Below are 18965 nucleotides of genomic sequence, written 5' to 3' on the forward strand. Positions count from 1 at the left end.
GTCTGATCTCAGAAGCTAAGCAGGGTCAGGCTTAGTTAGTACTTGGATGGGAGACCACCTAGGAAGACTGGGTGCTGTAGGCCTAAACATAAAAATAAAAATAAAAATAAAAAATAGGCAGAAGATCTGAATAGATATTTCTCCAAAGAGGAAATATAGACGGCTGATAGACATATGAAAAGATGCTTAAGGTCACTAATCATCAGAGAAATACAAATTGAAACCACAATGAGATATCACCTCACACCTGTCAGAATGGTTATCATCAATAATTCAAAGAACAACAGGTGTTGGCAAGGATGTGGAGAAAAGGGAACCCGCATACGCTGTTGGTGGGATTGTAAATTAGTGCAGCTACTATGGAAACAGTCTGGAGGTTCCTCAAAAAATTTAAAATGGATCTGCCTTTTGACCCGGCAATTGCACTTCTGGGTATTTATCCAAAGAAAATCAAAACACTAATTCGTAAAGATCTATGCATCCCTATGTCCATGGTAGCACAAATTACAATATCCAAGATATGGAAGCAACTTAAATGCCCATCAACAGACTATTGATAAAGAAGTAATGATTCATATATACAATGGAATATTAGCCATAAAAAAATGAAATCCTACCACTTGCAACAACATGGATGGACCTAGAAGTTATTATGCTGAGAGAAATAAGACAAAGATAAATCCATATCATTTCATTTATATGCAGAATCTAAGGAACACAAAGAACAAACTAATCAAAAACAGTCTCACAGATATAGAGGACAATCTAGTGATGGCCAGAGAGGGGGAGGTTTGGGCTGGGAGAAAGGAATGAAGGGTTAAAGAAGTACAAATTATGGTTGATAGATGGCCACGGGGATGAGGAACATGGCATAGGGAATGGAGCCAGCAGTAATGTAATGGTTATGTGGCGAGCCAGAGGGAAGATAATCAGAGGGATCATTTCATAAACTATATAAATGTCTAACCAATGTACTATATACTTGAAACTAATAATAAAATAAAACTTAAAAACCTTAAAAATATAAGTGAAGACTTTTCACCAAAGAGGATATGCAAATGGTAAATAAGCACATGAAAAGAAGTTCGACATCATTTGTCATTATGTAAATGAAAATTAAAACCACAATGAGATATCACGCTATACCTACTAAACTAAAATAAAAAAAAAAAAGGTTAACACCAGATGCTGGCAAAGATGAAGAGAAACTTGATCATTCATACATTGCTGGGGGAATGTAAAATAGTATAGAAAAAGAATATGGCGGTTTCTTGTAAAACTAAATATACTATTACAATATACCCCAGTAATTACACTCTTGAACATTTATGCTAGTGCAGTTACAACTTAAGCTCACACAAAAACCTATACGGCAATATTCACAGCAGCTTTGTTTGCAATAGCCCCCAACTAGAAATAACCATGGTGTTATTAATGGATGAACACTTAAAGAAACTATCATACCATGACTACTAAGCAATGAAAAGAAATAAACTATTGACACAGCAGCTATTTGAGTGGATCTTTAGGGAATTAGGGAGTAAAAAATAAAAGCCAATCTTAAAATGTTACAAACTGAATGGTTCCATTTATATGACATCAGAAATGATGAAATTATAGAGATGGAGCACAGGTTAGTAGTTGCCAGTGGTTAGGGTGCGTTGGAAGGAGGGAAGTATCTGGCTACGGTATAAATCTAGTAGGGTAGCACTAAAATTTTTTTCTAATAAAACTGTTCTGTACCTTATGCTGTGATCACACAAGTCTATACATGTAATCAATATTATAGGACTAAACACACACATATACACAAGAGCACCTTTAAAACTGGTGAAATCAATAAAGTCAATGGATTGTATTAATGTCAGTTTTCTGGTTGTATTAATGTCAGCTTCCTTTAGGGATAAATGGTTGAAGTGTATTTGAATTTTCTCTGTATTATTTCTTGCAACTGCGTGTGAATCTACAATTATCCCAAAACAAAAATATTTTTAAAAATTGTATGAGGATGATATTACTCCAAAGAGACAACTTAGTAAAATTACTGAGTCAAGTTTTAATGGCTATGAATGTGATGTTTAGGATTTTTTATTTTATACAAAAGGCAGTGAAGAACCTTTGAAAAAAATGTGAATAGGAGATTAATAAATATGACTAATTTTTGAAAGACAGTTTAGGTAGAAATATAAAAGATTGAATCAAAAAACACAAGACAGGATGCAGATAGGAGGGCATTATAATAGGCAAAATCACAAGAATCTTAAACAAAAAAATGGCGATGGGACAGAGAAGAAATGATAGATTTAAGAGGCAGGCAGCTGCACCAGCAGAACTGGCAAAACTTGGTGATTAGTTGGACAGGTGAGATGTCATTAGGAAGTTATCTTTTGAGATGGCAAACAGGAAGAAAGCCTGGTTTAAAAGTGGTTAGGAGACATTTAAATGGAACTCTTCAGTAATAGGTAGATGTATAGTTCAAAAGGTTAGGAGAGAAGACAGAGCTTGAAGAATAGATTCATATACAACCTAAATATAGGTGATAAATGAAAATTTGTGGATACACAAGATAATTTGAGAGAATACATATCAAGAAGAGATAATGGTAGATAGATGATGGAACTCTATCAAACAATATTTTAAGAGGAAGAATGGCAATGAAGGAAAATGAACGAGGGGTTAGAGAAGATGGAAGGAAATTAAGAAAAGGTAAACCTTAAGAAGGAAAAGGGAGGTGTCAAGAAAGAGGGCACAGTCAATAGTGCTTCTCTGTAACTTCAGGAGAGGTGAACCTGAGGGCTCATTGCATTGAGCAATTTGGAGGCTATAGGTGCAATTTGCACAAAGCAGCATCAATTGAAGTCAGAATCCACATTACAAAGGATTATGGGTGAAAAGGAAGTGAAGAGGTGAGTGTAGGAAATGTGAGTTAATTTTTTTAAAGTTTAGAGATGACAGAGAGAGAAAGAAAAATTGTATGCTTTAGAAATGTTGAGTTGAGGAGTTTTGTTTTATAAAGATTTCCAAGTCAAAGATCCAGTGGATGAGACAGCCTTAAGAATAGCAAATAATCAACCAAGCAAGGTACAGAGCAATGAGAAAGAGTGGAATCAAGAGAATTAATGTAGGGTTTGACTTAGAATTAGGAGATTGGGTGTTCAAATTGCATAATACAAATGAATACTCATTTAATTTGTATTTTGTACTTGTTTATTTATTTTCAAATGTGATTTTATAAAATGTATTTTTATATACAGGTTAGACTATGGTAAGATTATTAGGTAAGGAAAACTAGGTAGAGAAAAGTAAGGTTAGGGAAAATAAGATGAAGTCAGAGATAATAGCAGTATGTGAAATAAGTGCCACATAGTCTTAGGCTTTTACTGGAGGCTAGCCACAATTTGAAAATTGGTTCATAAGCACTTTGAAAGTAGTATCTGTATTTTCCAGTCCCCATAGCATCTAGAACAGTGATTAGCACACAGTGGCTATTTTGGGGAATGTCTTCCCTTTACGGAATAATGCTGCCAATAACTGCAAATTTTCCATATTTGGTTGTTAAGCTGAAAATGGTAAGAAAAATACAAAGCGACTAAATAAGAGATGAATCATACTTACAATTTCATTGTAAGTGGGGTCGGTACATTTTGGAACAGATTTTGTTTTCCTCCTACGGACTTCACTGGGATATGGTAAAAGATAAAATTCAACATGTGCACTGGGCGCGGAGCCATCTGGGAGATGCTGCAAAGGAAAATGGTCATAAATATTAATGCATGTTGCTATCAAAGAAAGCAAATACATAGATACTAAATATCTAGACCAAAGGCAGGATCAAGATTTATTACCATCACTCTGTTTATAAGAAAATAAAAGAATAATCAAAAGAAATACATTATTGTTCAGAAATAACCCCAGAGTAAGTTAAAAGAGTAAAACTGTCCATCTTAAGTGTTGTGTCAAAGAACTAATTTAAAAGCCCATTAAATATAATTTATTTTTTACAGTAAAAACTAAATTTGCATTTTTGACAGAAATGGTCAAAAGATGAATATAAGCCACAAGCAGAGACAGTAATTAAGTGCCTCAGGATACTGTATACCACTTGAAAATCAAAAAACTCAAGTTTAACACATAAAATTAGATGTAGCATTTAATGATATGTATATGTATATTATATAATACTGCATTTTAAAGCAGAATTTAATGAAAACATGAGGCCTACAACTTTAATACACTTAACATATAATAATTTTATTTTATTATATAATTTTCCTAAAATATATTGGGTGATCCTGTTTCAATTGTGTTCTATGGAGCCCCAAAAGTCGCCTAAGTTGCTGCCTGAGCAACGACTCCAAATGGGTGAGTCTCTGGACCTCCTCTTCCTATTATTTCTAATCTCTGCACACCCCAACCTCTGCCTTCACAATTCTGGCTTCAGAACTTTTCTCCTTTTTTACCTTTCCTTATTATGAATATTATTATTTCTTAGTATATCATTTGAAAAACAAGTCCCATGTTTCAAAAATTTGGAAACTACCATATTTCAAAGAAATGGTTCAGTCTTTGCAATCTTGACCAAATGGAGAGTAAATGGTACTGAGACTCTAAATCTCTGATTTAATAAAATAAGAAATGTTTGTATAATTTGAAGAAGATTATGTAAATATCAGACTTGAGGAATTAAGGGCTTATTTCGACTACATTCTATGAAATTGGTAATTTTTAACAAATATATTTTAATGCTCTGAATCACTGATATTCACATGTGAACAAACATCCAGTGCCACCCCCATTAGCTTTAATTTTACATCTGTCTTTGGCACTCAAAAAAGCATATTGGAAAGTAAGAAACTGTGATATATGTTATTATACGGTTAACTTTTATTCCGTTCTCTCATATGGTAAAATTATTAGGAAAACTTGGTTCTTTTTATTATTCACAAATTATGTAAAACACATCTGGACACAACCATATGTCAAAATGCTAAGATTGTCAAAATTGCTGCTTTAGATGGAGCTAAGGTATCCTTCCCCCACTTGAAATCTTCTCCCAGGAGGAGGAACTCTGAAATCATGTTCTTTATGATGAGCTCTTCAGTGACACAGAAGTTGCTATTAATATTCGAGAGATTTTTTTCATTTTTATTTTTATTTTTTTTGTGAAAAGAATGAAGGGAGTAAAGTGTTTTTGCTTTGTGTAATTCTCTCTTATCTGCCATGGGGCCTGATTTTACCATACCTGCAATCATTGTATATTCCAACTTAGTGGTTAGAATCATGGTTAGGGAAGTGGACTTATTATTTGCAATCTGGCCCCTCCAATTTGCTAGATATGTGGCTTTTGGCAGGTATCTTAACTTTTCAATGGATCAGTTTCCTAACCTGTTAAATAAAGATAAAGGAGATACCTATTTTATTGTATTAAAAAGGTTAGAAAAATACATAATGTGAGGACAGTGCCTGAAATATTAAATAAATATTTGATACTATTTTTATTTTCTTTAAATTAAACATGAATTTGCTATATGTATTGATTGGGCATGAAGATATCCCTAATTTACTATGATATTTATGAGCAGAGATTTTTCAGCCTTGGCACTACTGACATTTAGGGCCAGATAATTCTTTTAATTCTTTCATGTAGGTGTTTTTCTGCTACTGGCATCTAGTAGGTAGAGTTCCAAGATGTTGTTAAAATCAAAATCTATCTTCTGTCCCTCATCTCTTCTGTCTTTCCTCATCACAACAAGATTTTTCCGACTTGCTAAAATTTTATTAAATGATGCTATTTATTTTCCCTGGTGCCTCCCTTGTCTTTGATTTTCAAATTCAAGTGTGTACCAAGATCAATATCCTGTCTTTTTGCCCCAGCCCATCTGCCACCACAGATCTTTATTCTCTTATTATAACTTTTCATGTCCCAGTCTTTCCATCTCTGCTCTTCATTTATTCTACACTTAACTGTAGTATTTAACCTTCCTATAAAGCTACTTTGATCGTGTCACTTTCCTTCTCAAAACATCCAAGGATTCCCCACTCTCTGAAGAATAAACTCTTAATTACAGAAGTGGAAAAATCTTTTGCATACCAAACTTCACCAAGCATTTAGCAACTCAAAGCTTGAGCTTCTATTTCCAAGTTAGTGTCCTTGACAAAGTCCTTGAATATCCTGAAGTTTTTGGTATGATAGAACAGCAAGGTTTCAATTTAAGTCAGGGGTGCATTAGATCTGAGCAGTGGAATTAAGTCTGTCCTTAGCAGCTTTAGATGCAGGCATTGATTACACAAGTCTTTAAGAGAATATTTTTCTAAAGCAGCTGTCTTACAAACATTATTTTTTATTTATTTTTTCTTTTCTTACTGCACCATATCCTGCTTTTAAGGTCTCAGCTAATTTATTAAAGAAATCACTAGCTGTCTCCTCTTCAATACTTCTCATTTCACCCTTTGCCCTTATGTTTATGTGAATTAAATTTTACTTTAAAATGATTAAATGACCCCTATTTGTCTAAATGTCTTATCCCAGGATTTTTTACTCGGTTGTTTTTAGACTTTCACAAAGACTTAACACTTGGACATGAAGAGTCAGAAGCCTTGGAGAGACAGAGTTCTTAGTTTGACCCTTGATCTAAACAATGAGCAGTTTCCGGTGTCACTCAAGGGGACTTTCTTATTCATGATGAATTGAAGTCAAGCAGCACTACCGCTTTCTTCCAGTACTCTGGTTAATGTTTTTACTGTGCTTAGAAGATAATGTGAAGTCCTGTAAACTTTATTTTTGTTGCTCATACTAACTCTGGATTCTATATTTTCTAGATTTTTATGTTAAATATAATTTTCTGTTTAAAAAATAGTTTTTCATGCGTGTTATCTTTCTTATGAGATTAGAAATTCACCAAAAGGGAGATCCATGTCCTGTTCCACACCTCCCTACCTCCATATTTCCTCTGAGCTTTGCTCCATTGGTTACCCACTGACTTACTACCCTAACCCCACCCTCAGTTCCTTATTCCTAAGCTTTCAATGGTTCTAAATCTCTAATTAAAATTTAAAAATTCTTACTTGAAATTGGGCTTTCCTTTACCTTATTTTTTTTTCCTTTCATGGCCATCTTTTCTTTCTATGATATTCTTTTTTTTCATGGAAATCCTGTCCCTAACATAGTACTTGGTATATAATGGACACTAACTGGTTATCAAGTGATTGAAAGAATGAGGTATGTATTCAGTGTCTGGCTCTTTGAAAGTACTCTATAGCTATTTGTTGAATCGTTATTTATAATGCAATATAAAAACTAGGATTTCATTTAGACAGTTTCTCTTATCTGTTGCAACTTTTCTTATTATACCAAGCAGTAAAAAGCCCACTGCCGGGTAAAGTGGATGTATCTTGAGTTCCACTTTCAAGGTCTGTCCTAGGTGTTTACCCTGAATATGTAGCTATTTGAAGGCATTTGTCTGTTAGAGCTAAACTTTTTATGCATGTCATTGGGTTTTGTGGCTGATTAGGAGTATTTGTGTTAAGAACTGCTTCTTATATCTCAATGCTCCACTTCTAAAACTTTGACTTTATCTCATCTCTCAGATCATATTAAACAGTTAGATGCTTATTCTCCTTTACCTCCTCTCCCTGCCAACTGGATTTAGACTGGATTTCTAACATAATTTTTGTACTCATTATCAGAATAAAACTCTGTCACCATCTTCATTTTTACCTGGGAATTTGATTTCTAATTGCTGTCCTCCTTTCCTGAGGCCTTGTTTACTCTTCTGTGATAGTCTTCCCCACCACTCTGGACTTCTACTTAACTCCTTAAAAATCTTGACAATAAGCCCAACAAGATATTACTATCTCCTTCTAGAAACCATAGATAACCTGATAACTCCTTGGGAGCCTACTAAATTGTGGAGTTTGGACTAAAGTCACATCTCTGTGCTAAAGTACCATAACTTATCCCAACTTCAAGTTTTCCCCACTCCATGCCCCCTTTTTGTAGAGTACTTGGAAGAAACAGAAATAGATTCATTGAATTTGACTGGAGAAGTGCCTAATAGGGACCTTCGGGTGAAGGCAGGGAGCTGGATCCACAGTAGCACCAACTCTTCCCTACAGAGGAAATAAACATGTCTCATACATATGTAAGAATCAGTTTTTTTTTTTTTTCAGGTTTTAAAAGAAGTCTCTCTAAAAAGCTTGAAATGAAGGCTTTAGGATATTCTTAGCATTCACACAACTGAAGAGTGAAATATAGGGGACTCTTGACTTCGTTATTATTTTAGTATATAAAACGTAAAATGTATATATGTATTATTAAATCTTTGTTCACAGTGTTGACTTCCAAATGTATTGTTTTAGGTGTGTGAATAATTACGTATACCAGTTTCTTTCCTTCATTTCTTGCCCCCAATTGTACACAGCATTTCAAATGGTTTTCAGTGCTACTTTTGTTGTTCTTATGGTCAGTGAGTAAAAGTATTTTTGAAAACATGGTTAATTTATCAAAACAGAGAACAATAAAAGTAAATAGTAGCATGTTGGTATAAAAACAAAGCCCAACATAAACTGTTTAGAAAGTAAATAAAACCATCTTACATTGTAGAGTAGGCCAACAACCCTTCAGTATTTTTGTATAAATGTATGAGAAAGATATTTTTCATACATGGTAATATAATAGCTACCACATAATAAGTATATACTTAATTTAAAACACTCTCCTTAATCCTTGAACCAGTATTATTGTCTTTATTTTAGTGAAGAGTTTTTTCTATAAGATCTCTATGCTCTTAACCACTACCTTATATTGAATCTACAAAGAATGCAATGTTTTTTCTATAAGATCTCTATGCTCTTAACCACTACCTTATATTGAATCTACAAAGAATGCAAAAGAAACTGTCAGATTCAAATTGAGAGCCCTTCTAGATCAAGTTTTATCAGGAATACGATAAATATACCTGGTTTAAAAATATCAAACACTTTGGAAGCTTCTGTAGATTAATTCAAAACTTAACTGTATTTAATAGGTTATTATCTTTTTGATGAATAATTTATGAGAGTTTTCCATCAAGTTTTTTTTATAACTTAAATGTTTCCAATCATAGGATAATATAGGCTTTGGTAGAAATCAAATGATGATTAAAATATGATAGGACTATAAAAACCTGATGTCTATGCCAGAAACAAAACAACACAATAAAAAAACATTTTCCTCATCTATGTGCCTTCCAAATTGCAATTTCAAAATTCAGGTTAGCCATCATGAAGAGGGTCTTTATATAAAATGACATTGTACGATAAAAGTACAGATAAACAATAAAAGTGCTTGTAATATGGTTTGTTGTGTGCTTCAGTAAAAGAAATGACGGAATGAGCTTTCTAGTCTTTCTATGTGTGTTGGTTAATATAGAATGGGATGATTTCAGGTCTTCATGAATTAAATTAGGATGGTTTTCTGCTTCATTTCATACCCTTTTAAACCTTGACTAGAACTCTTATCATTAATAGGTGATTTCCAATAATTTTTCAAAAAATCAATTTAAAAATCAAAGAGCCATGTGCCTCACTTTGGTCTGTTGGAGAACATGGAAAAGTGATCAAAATTGTTTCTACCTTCAGAGAAATGACAAACTTATTTTCATGGTCATCCTGACATCTGTAGATCATCTTGAGGTAGTTAACAACTAGAGAGAAGTCACAGTCTCATAGATAGAATTTCTTTTCTGACTTAATATATATCAACTGAATTGCTGCTAAAAGTTTAGCATTCTAATTAGAGCTCCATACTTTGTTACTGGGTATCTTGTGAAGTTCGGCAAGTTTTTCCATTTCTCAGTCTTAATAACATGTAAGAAGTAAGGCTTCAAACCTCATTTGTTTTTCCTCATTTCCAAATTCTGAAAGTTGTTTATGATTTAGTTGGTAATTAAACTTTTTAAAAAATTTTATAATTGCACTGAACTGCTTTAAATTATTTCAAATCTCCTAACCTTTAGCCTCTATCCCTGGTGCTGAAAAAATTCTACAAATAAGAGACACAGATGATATTTTGTTAATGATTATTAAGGAATTGCCAAAAAAAAAAAAAAGATAATATATGGGAAGATTAGATTTATGATGTTGTTATACTTGATATTGGGGAAGAAGATGGATTGCAAAAAAGCAGAAACTAGTATTTAAGTGGTAAAATAAGAGTTTTATATACCTCAAATATTTGTGGTAATCCTATCCTATTAACCAGTGCTGTCATGATTTAAATAAAGATTTATAATATGATATACAGGTGGCAATAACCTGAGTGTTATGGCCAGTATGCTGGATTAGATAATCAGGACTGAGATATGAGGGGCTGGGATGACAAACTATATCTAACAAGGTTAAACAGCAGACAATGCCAAGTTCTCCTTCTGGGTCTGGAAAGCTCACTCTGCAAACACAGAAAATGAAAAACTTGGCTTCAAAATAGCTTTTGGGAAAACTTTAACAAAGTTATATGTGATTACAGGTTCAATACATCTATGTGCCAGAGATTGCTGGCTATAATCTGCAGTATGGTTGTTCATCTATCTATCTACCTACCTACACACTTACCTATCATCTATCTATCTATCTATCTATCTATCTATCTATCTATCTATCTATCTATCTATCTATCTATCTATCATCTCTATCTATCTATCTATCTATCTATCTATCTATCATCTATCTATCTATCTATCTATCTATCATCTGTCTATCTATCTATCTATCTATCTATCTATCTATCTATCATCTATAGCTAGCTAATCTATCATCTAACTTCTGTCTATATATCATCTATCTATCTGTATCATATATGCAAGAAACTTACTTTAGATGTAAATAGGAAAAAAGTTAAAAGTAAAAGAATGAAAGAGGTATACCATGCTAACAATCAAAGAAAAACTGGATTAATTATATAAATATCTGACAAAGTATATTTAAGAGTAAAAAATACTACCGTGAATAGAGAAGTTCATTTTATAATGATAAAAAGGTCAATTAATCAAGAGGACATAATAATCTTCAATGTTCCTGCAGTATTACACAAATTCACAATTACAGTTGGAAAGTTTAACATTCCTCTCTTAATAATCCATTGAACTAGCATACAGAAAGTCAACAAGGTTGTAAAAGATTTGAACAACATAATCAACCAACACAACCTAACTAACATTCATAGAACACTCCACTCAACAAAAATTGAAACTATAGGATGAACCAAGATGATAAAAGTAGGCAGTGAATACCAAATGAATGGTATATACAGTAAGTATATTAATAGAGGCCAAAGGAGGGAAGGATCATCAGGAGCAAGAGTGACCCCAGAGCTTCAGATAGGATAAGAAGTTTAAGTTGAGCCCGAGGGTTGAGTTGGATGTGGAAGGTAAATAGAAGATAAGAATATGACAGTTAGCTAGAAAGATGTGTATTTAGTTAACAATGAGCACACTTTCTAGAATATAATACAAATTTTGTGTTGGGGAAGAGGATATAAAAGGTGGGTTATAGCTAAATTGTATAGTACCTTAAATATCAGGCTAAGGAGTTTGAAATTTATAGAGACTCCATTAAAATTTATTACTCATGATGAAAATGGAGTTTTAGGATGTTTTATGCAAGATGAAATAGAGGTAGTAGAAAATAAGGAAAGGAATATCATAGCAGCCAATCAAAATAATCCATAGATGAATGAACAGAGAATATAGAATAGGATTTTGGCAATAATAAAAATAACAGGAAAATAAAAGTAATGGAATGTGTTGAAATATAAAAAAAGTCATAAAAAAGTTTTGATCAGGGTTACTTGAGGGTGGTGCAATGATTTTTTTGAAAGAAGTAGTTCAGAATGAGAGCTGGCTGTAGTGGAAAATAGAGGACTGTAATTTAGAATTGTTCAATTTAAAGAGATAGCAAATTATCCATCAGACAGTTGGAAATATGTAAATTGAGTTCAAAGAATTATGAAAGTAGAGATATAAATTTAGGAGGGATTCATATAATCTTTGAAGCCTCAAGGCTGAATGATATTTATAGGAAATTAGTTTGAAGAGTTAAAGCCCTGAATACTGGAAAATCTTCACATTTAAGGGCTAAGGGTAAGCCAACATCTACTAAGTCACTACATTGTCAAGTTTAAATTTGTAAGAGCTAAGGAAGCCTTAGAAAGAGTGCTGTCAAAGAAGTTTAGGGAATGTATAGATGGTGAAATTTCATGGAGATCCTGAGAACAGAAAAGTTCAAGAAAGGACTAATTAAAGATGTTGGCTCTTGGAAAGATCAGTTATCAGGATCATATCAATTATCATAGGTTTATAGAACAATTTATGGTTTGTTTCATTAAGAAATAATTGATAATCTTTGAGGGTCAATATTTCCCTGGTAAAAACAGCAACAATAAAGCAATGAAATATCTATCTCTGGGCTGAGTACTCTTCATTACCCAATGATTTGCATCGTATTCTTTGAAATGAGAGATCAGTGTCATAATGGTCATCTCTGGAAGAATAATTTTTTTTAAAATTCATAGACTATATGCCAAATACAGTTGATAGGATAATGGTTTAGAAAATTGGCCTTTATCAAGAAATTAACATTTATTTAGATTGAAGCGCATCTAGGATGGAACGAATTTAGATTATAAAAAATTGGAAGGAATTGGGATAGTCAGAGAATTTAACTAAGTCAATTTTAAAAGGAAACATAGAACATGGTTATTTTTATATGTCAAAATATATATGTTGCCTTCATTTGTGCTTTATTTTCACAACCTCTTTTGTTCTCTTTGTCAAATCTAGATCTTGTCTCTGTTCTATTCCAACAGGCACCACAATTCAGTTGGTGCCAAGTACGGAACTCAAATTGCATGGAGAGTGCCATTTGTGGGGTAAATAGCCACTTGGGAAATGTTTCTTAAAGTATGGTCCATGTATCAGAGAGCTTTCTGAAATGCTCACATTTGGGAGCAGGAGAGAGGAAAACAAGTCTAGAAATGAAAGAGTAGAGGAATTCATGAGAACAGAGATGCATGTAAAACACAGATGAAGACATCTCAAACCACACTTACAGAATCAAAATCACTGGGAGTTATATACAGGAATCTATATTTTAAAGCTAGCCCCTCTAGGCTACGCATAAATATTAAAATTGTAAGAAAATTTTAAAATAAAAAGTAAAATGTAATAAAAATTTTAAATGTGTGTGTATTTAGCCTGAGGTTCTTGTTGTTGTGTTTGACTTGACTTCTTTCTCTCTCCTGTTGATTTCATATAGTAACTATTTTCTCCCATTTTGGGTCTTATGAAAGATTGAACAGCAGCCAATTTCAGGTGTTTCCTGCATTCCCTGACATTACTTGTTTCTCATTTGAAATAACTTATTCTTCTATTATAGTATAAAGGACTCTAATAGTGTGAAAATATTCAATATCAGAAAAAAGGCAAGTATCCTTATTAATTACTTTTAGAACCTTCTGGAATGCTCATATTCTGGAGTAGGTAGAAGAAAACAGTCTAGAAATGACACAGATTGGGAAAAATCCATGAAACCAGGAGAGACATTGTAATGTAGACATTGCACAAATCAAAGGAAGACAACATTTTAAGTGGGCTACAATACTAAAGAGATTTTTAAAAATATTCCAAATCTAAATGATTTTTTTTTGTTGTTAAATAAACTGAAATGTTATTAAAAATATCTTGACCAAGGCTCTAAATAACTGCATTACTTTGTTAGTCTCTGTTCACTAGAATAATTATATTTTGCTCCTTTAAAAAGAAAACCTTTTAGCAGTTTTGTTTTAGCTTGTGATCTCACAGGAGGGAAGTAATTCTTTGAGCAAAGCTTCAAAGATTTAATATGAGATAAACAATTCTATTCATCAAACTTAATATTAAATAAAACTGTAGGCATAATAATTCATTTTAATATTAAAATAAAATCAAACAAAACTCTTTAGTTTGATTACCTTGGCATGTGAAAATACTAAAGGCTCAAAAAATAAAAAACAATTAGTTAAAACTTGAAATGAGCAAGGAAAATGTGTTGAAAATTTATAAATAGATTTTTTCTGTCCTTTTAACATGATGTTACCTCTGTCTTTAAATAAGCAAAAGAAATAAAATAGTAATGTAAAAGAAGCTGTGAAAATGCAAGGTATAAAAACTTAGTCATGATGATTTTTGGAAGGTGAGAAAAATTGTTCACATCAGAAGTAATTTGACATTCTTCCATGTAATAAAGTATTCATTGAGCATTTACTATGTACTTAGCACTGTTTTTGCCCTTGGGGTTACAGCAGTGATACAAGTGACAACAAATGGGGTGGTTTTGCAGTTTTACCTATGTGAGTCAGTGAGGACCTCACTGAAAAGATGACAGTAAAACCTTGTCAGGGCATGTGAGGTTGAGCCATGGAGAATTTGAGTCATGAGCCTGGGGAATAGCATACCAGATAAACTAAGTAGGAGGTACAATTGTCCTGGGGCAAAAACATGCTTTTCATATTCGAAGAACAGCAAGGAAGTCACTGAGGATAAAGTGAGTGATTGAAAGAGTCTGTAGTAGGAGGTGAGGTTGGAGAGGTCAAGGGGGCCAGATTGGCAGTGCCTCAGAGGTCATTATTATTAAGTACTTTGGCTTTCATTGTAAGTGATATGAGACTTCTTCTCCAAAAGGATGACAAGAGAGAAATGACAGGATCTGATTTATTCTTAAAGGAATATTCTAGCTGCTACGTTAGGAAGAGATTATAAAGAAATAAGGGCAAACCCAGGGAAGATACGTTAAGAAGCGACATCACTAATTGGGTTGAGAGGTGATGGTGGCTTGAACCAATTGTGGTAGCCCTGGATATAAAATATGGTGGGATTCTGAATTTATTTTGGAGGCAGTGCTGACAGAATTTGCTGAAAAACTGAATGTAGCTTATGACAGTCAAAATGACTCTAGGGATCTTAACCTGAGCAACTAGTAGGATGAAAGTGATATTAACTGAGATGAGAAAGATTGCAAAAGAAGCAGGTTTAGGGGGCCAATAATCAGAACTTTGGTTTGGTGGTATGTTAAGTTTGTGATGCCTGTTGAATTTCTACTAGAGTTGTTGAGTAATAAGTTGTACATATAAGTCTAGATTTTAGGGAGAATTCCAAGCTAGAGTTATAAATACAGAAGAGAAAGACATGTAGGTGGTATTTAAAGCTCCAAGGCTGAAGATAGAAAAGAGAAGTGGTCTAGGAATGAATATCATGACAATATTAAGAGACTAGGGAGAAGAAATGAACCAGCAGGCTGACCGAGAATTCAGACTACAGAAAATATTGCTTCATTATTCATTTCTTTTGGAGGGCCGTGGCAATGTATAGACTCCAGTGGCCCTAAGTGGTTTTTTACTTTTTGTGAGATTCATCTGATCATTTTGCCATTTGCTTATAACTTGATATGAATTTTAAAATCTTGCTCTTCCTCACTCCTCTCCCTTCATGCCTGCATCACGTTTGTTTGGAATATCCTTATTGGCAGTGCATCTTCATCTGAGTGTTGAATGCATTTTTGAAAACTGTCAAAAGTAATTTGGGGATTGATCTGGTGAATAAAATGGGTGGCCAAGTTGGTTAATATTGCTTTTGATCAAATATTAGGCATGACTGTTGAGTGACATCGCCAGGTTTACTGTGCAGTTTATATGCCAGATCTAAAAGTAGAGTCAACAGGCGTGTCCTAAAATGTTTTGAGCAATGAGAACATTACTGGAATAAAAATTTAGTTTCCAAGAGGACTATTTTCAGTTAACTATCACATATCATATACATATATAAGTTCTGTAAACCTGAATAACAGCATTTAAAATATTTTATCATATACATTTGTACAAATACTTAAAGTCCATGAACATAGATATAGCCATAAATAATATCTAATTGAATCTTCATTTCCCAGCCTAAGAATTGCTATTTTCATTTAATACAGTTATCTTACCAAAAGAAATTGAAAATAATTATTTAAATGAGTAAAAGTTCTATAAAAACACATTTAATAATATTTACCAACTATTCAAAAATTGCTGATTGCAAACACCACAGATTTACAAACAAGCATCCTTGGATATCTGGCTAATACTAAGTTTGTAACGGATGTATCCCTGCAAATTATGCCAACTATTTGTTCGCTGAACAAATATTTATTAAGTTCTAGTATGTTCCAGATGCATGCCACGGTGAGAAGAGTTCGCTCCTTTAAATCCTTCCAAGTGCATCTGGAGAGATTTATATGCATAAAGAAGAAAGCCAAAAGAGTGCTACTGACTTTCCCCACATCTATGAGTCTCCTCTGGAGTTTCACTATGTGCGGAACCCATTTTGACTAGACTAGAAAACTAGAGAAGCTGGCGAGGCTTAGAGTTACCCTTTTTCTACTTATTGCACCCAGACTCAGATCATTAATAACTTACCTGTGCCACAGAAAGCTCTCTCTTAATGACATGGCTCAATTGCTGCCCTTGCCTCTGACTTGACCCATCCTTAGGGAGGAATGGGGTGGAATAGAGAGAGAGCACCTTTTAGTTTTCTTTAGAGGCTAACTACAGTTATTGTTTAGGTTCTGGGGATGCAAAGATGGGGTTCCTGTCCTCTAACACTTTATTAGCTTTTGATGAAAAATCAATTTCTGCGAACAATTACATCAGAATATAACGGTTGTGGTGGTATAAACTCAAGGTACACTGGGAATCTGTGGGAAATCCCAACAGGTGCTGGCCTCACAGAGAAGGTTCTGGCACTACTCAAAGAGACGAGTCTGCCAGCAAGCCCGGCACGATGAGCTAGGCGTAAATTCTTGGGACAGAGCTTTTTTTCCTTCCGCTCTTAATATTCTAGCTAGTTCTTTCTCAAAAGCTTTTTCGCTAGATTTCCCTGACACTTCATTTTGTGTGAAGTCTGATTTTTGTTTAGGACTTTCCCTGTGAAATATTTTATAGTCTGTACCCCAAAGATCACAATTATACTCAGGTAGAATATTGTACTTGGTTCATTGTTCCTCACTTACACTTGGTGGCTGGCCTCATTTCTGTCACTCATGTTGATATTAATTGCCTAATGGAGATAAGTGATTTTTAAATGTTGGTTTACATGTTTCTCATTAGATATGACAAACTTACAATGTTTTTCATGTGTTTCACTAGTATGGTCAGCTTCACATCTTCATATGATATGACCAACTGTACCTTAGGTCTGTTGTCAGAGAACTTCTCACCTGATAAAACAGTAAAATTTCAGTGAGTTAAATGAAAGTGAGTCATCACAAGATAAATTACATTTTTAAAGACTAAAACAGGACAAATAGATAATGTGCAAAAGAAACATTCTTCAGATAATGCTGAAAGTATGATACTCTTCAGGAAACTGGGTTGGTGAAAGATGGGATTTGTTTCTATTCTTCATGAACCAATGCTTTCTCTTCACATTCCATGTTTTGTTTTGATCAATACCATTATTTTCTTAATTACTTAAGCTCAGTGTCATTTTTGGCTCTAGTTTTCTCCTTAATGTTCAGTACAATGAGCTTAAATTATTAGAGAGCATAGAGGTGGAAAGTCAGTGAATCGGGGAGTCAGGTCCCAGCACTGTACTTAAGACTGAGACATCATGACTAAATTAATCAACTTCTATAAAATGGAGATAATAGTTACCTACTTCGGGATACTTGAGATGATTAAATAATAAAATTCAAAAGTTTTCACAATGTAAAATCTTTGATGAATGTTTACAATTACTAATCGTCTTTCTCCATATGTTTGTACTCATCTCTTCCTTTCTGATTCCATAGCACCTAGTTCAGATGCAGGCAGACCTTTTGCTTGAACTGAACTTCTAGAACATTCTCTTTACCTCCTCAGGACCCAAATCTACTTGTACACAATTACAAGTATAATCTTCTTACAGCAAATTTTATAAAATTGCTCTTTTGATCAAAGTACTGTTCATAGCTCTCCATTGCTTATGAAAAAAAAAATCTGGCTTTCTCAGCCTTGTATTTCTCAGCCTTGTTGCTGCTTATGTAATCCATTTTGTTCCCCACCTTTTTAATTTCGTATTGTAGTCTGTTCAGTTCTATAAAGATGCTCTGCTATTTCCTGCCAGTCATTGCTCGTATTATATACCCTTTTATTTGAAATGACCTCTTCCACCATATTTGGCTATTAAACTTTTACTTTTCTCTAAGGCTTAATTAAAATGCAAAATAGTTTCTGTGGTTGTCTTCCTCTGAACTCCCCTAGCACAGTCTTATCACTTAATATTTATGTAGTAATTATCTTACATGTCTCAGTCTGCTTAGTGGATTACAATCCCCCTCAGATCTTGCATATATACTTATATCTCTTGGATATATATATATGTGTGTATATATATATATATATATATATATATATATATATATACAGTAGTTATATATACACCTTGGAGATATATATATATATATATATATATATATATATATATATGTGTGTGTGTGTGTGTGTGTGTGTGTGTATACATCTACTATATATATATCTACATATATATATATCTCCAAGAGATAGATATAAATTAGTACTTGCTCCATAATGTCACACTGAACATTTATTTAATAACGAAAGCAACCTCAATTTTTCTTTCAAGTTATATCATTCCATTATTAATATGAGGTCTGTAGTTTTTAATTAAAATTTTCTGGTTTGTAGCCCTAGGATTAAATATAATTTACAGTTTTTCTAATATTTTCCTTGATAATTTCTGGTTGTATATTCTCTGAAGGAATTAAGAGAGAAGAAATTCATTAATAACAAGGAATTTGGCAATGTTTTCTTGTGGGCTCACTGTGGTTCACAATGAGTTTTCTGATTAGAAATCTTTGCTTTCTAATCCTCTCTAACATTTGAAAATTGAACCTGACTGGTATATTTCTTTTCCCAA

At 33.3% G+C, this 18965-nt stretch overlaps 1 protein-coding gene across 3 annotated transcripts in view; it reads right to left on the bottom strand.

The window, feature by feature from the left end:
• Positions 1-18965, bottom strand: part of PIK3C2G (phosphatidylinositol-4-phosphate 3-kinase catalytic subunit type 2 gamma) — a 274730-nt gene that overhangs the window by 8766 nt on the left and 246999 nt on the right. For all 3 annotated transcript variants that reach the window (XM_023538251.1, XM_011372935.1, XM_011372934.1), the window contains 2 exons: positions 17171-17265; positions 3616-3741 (listed from right to left, as the gene is read on the bottom strand). In XM_023538251.1, coding sequence (XP_023394019.1) covers positions 3616-3741; positions 17171-17265 — 221 coding nt within the window. The remainder of the gene's footprint in view (positions 1-3615; positions 3742-17170; positions 17266-18965) is intronic.

Source organism: Pteropus vampyrus, unplaced genomic scaffold (genome assembly GCF_000151845.1).
Source record: "Pteropus vampyrus isolate Shadow unplaced genomic scaffold, Pvam_2.0 Scaffold216, whole genome shotgun sequence".
In the NCBI taxonomy this organism is placed as follows: Eukaryota; Metazoa; Chordata; class Mammalia; order Chiroptera; family Pteropodidae; genus Pteropus; species Pteropus vampyrus.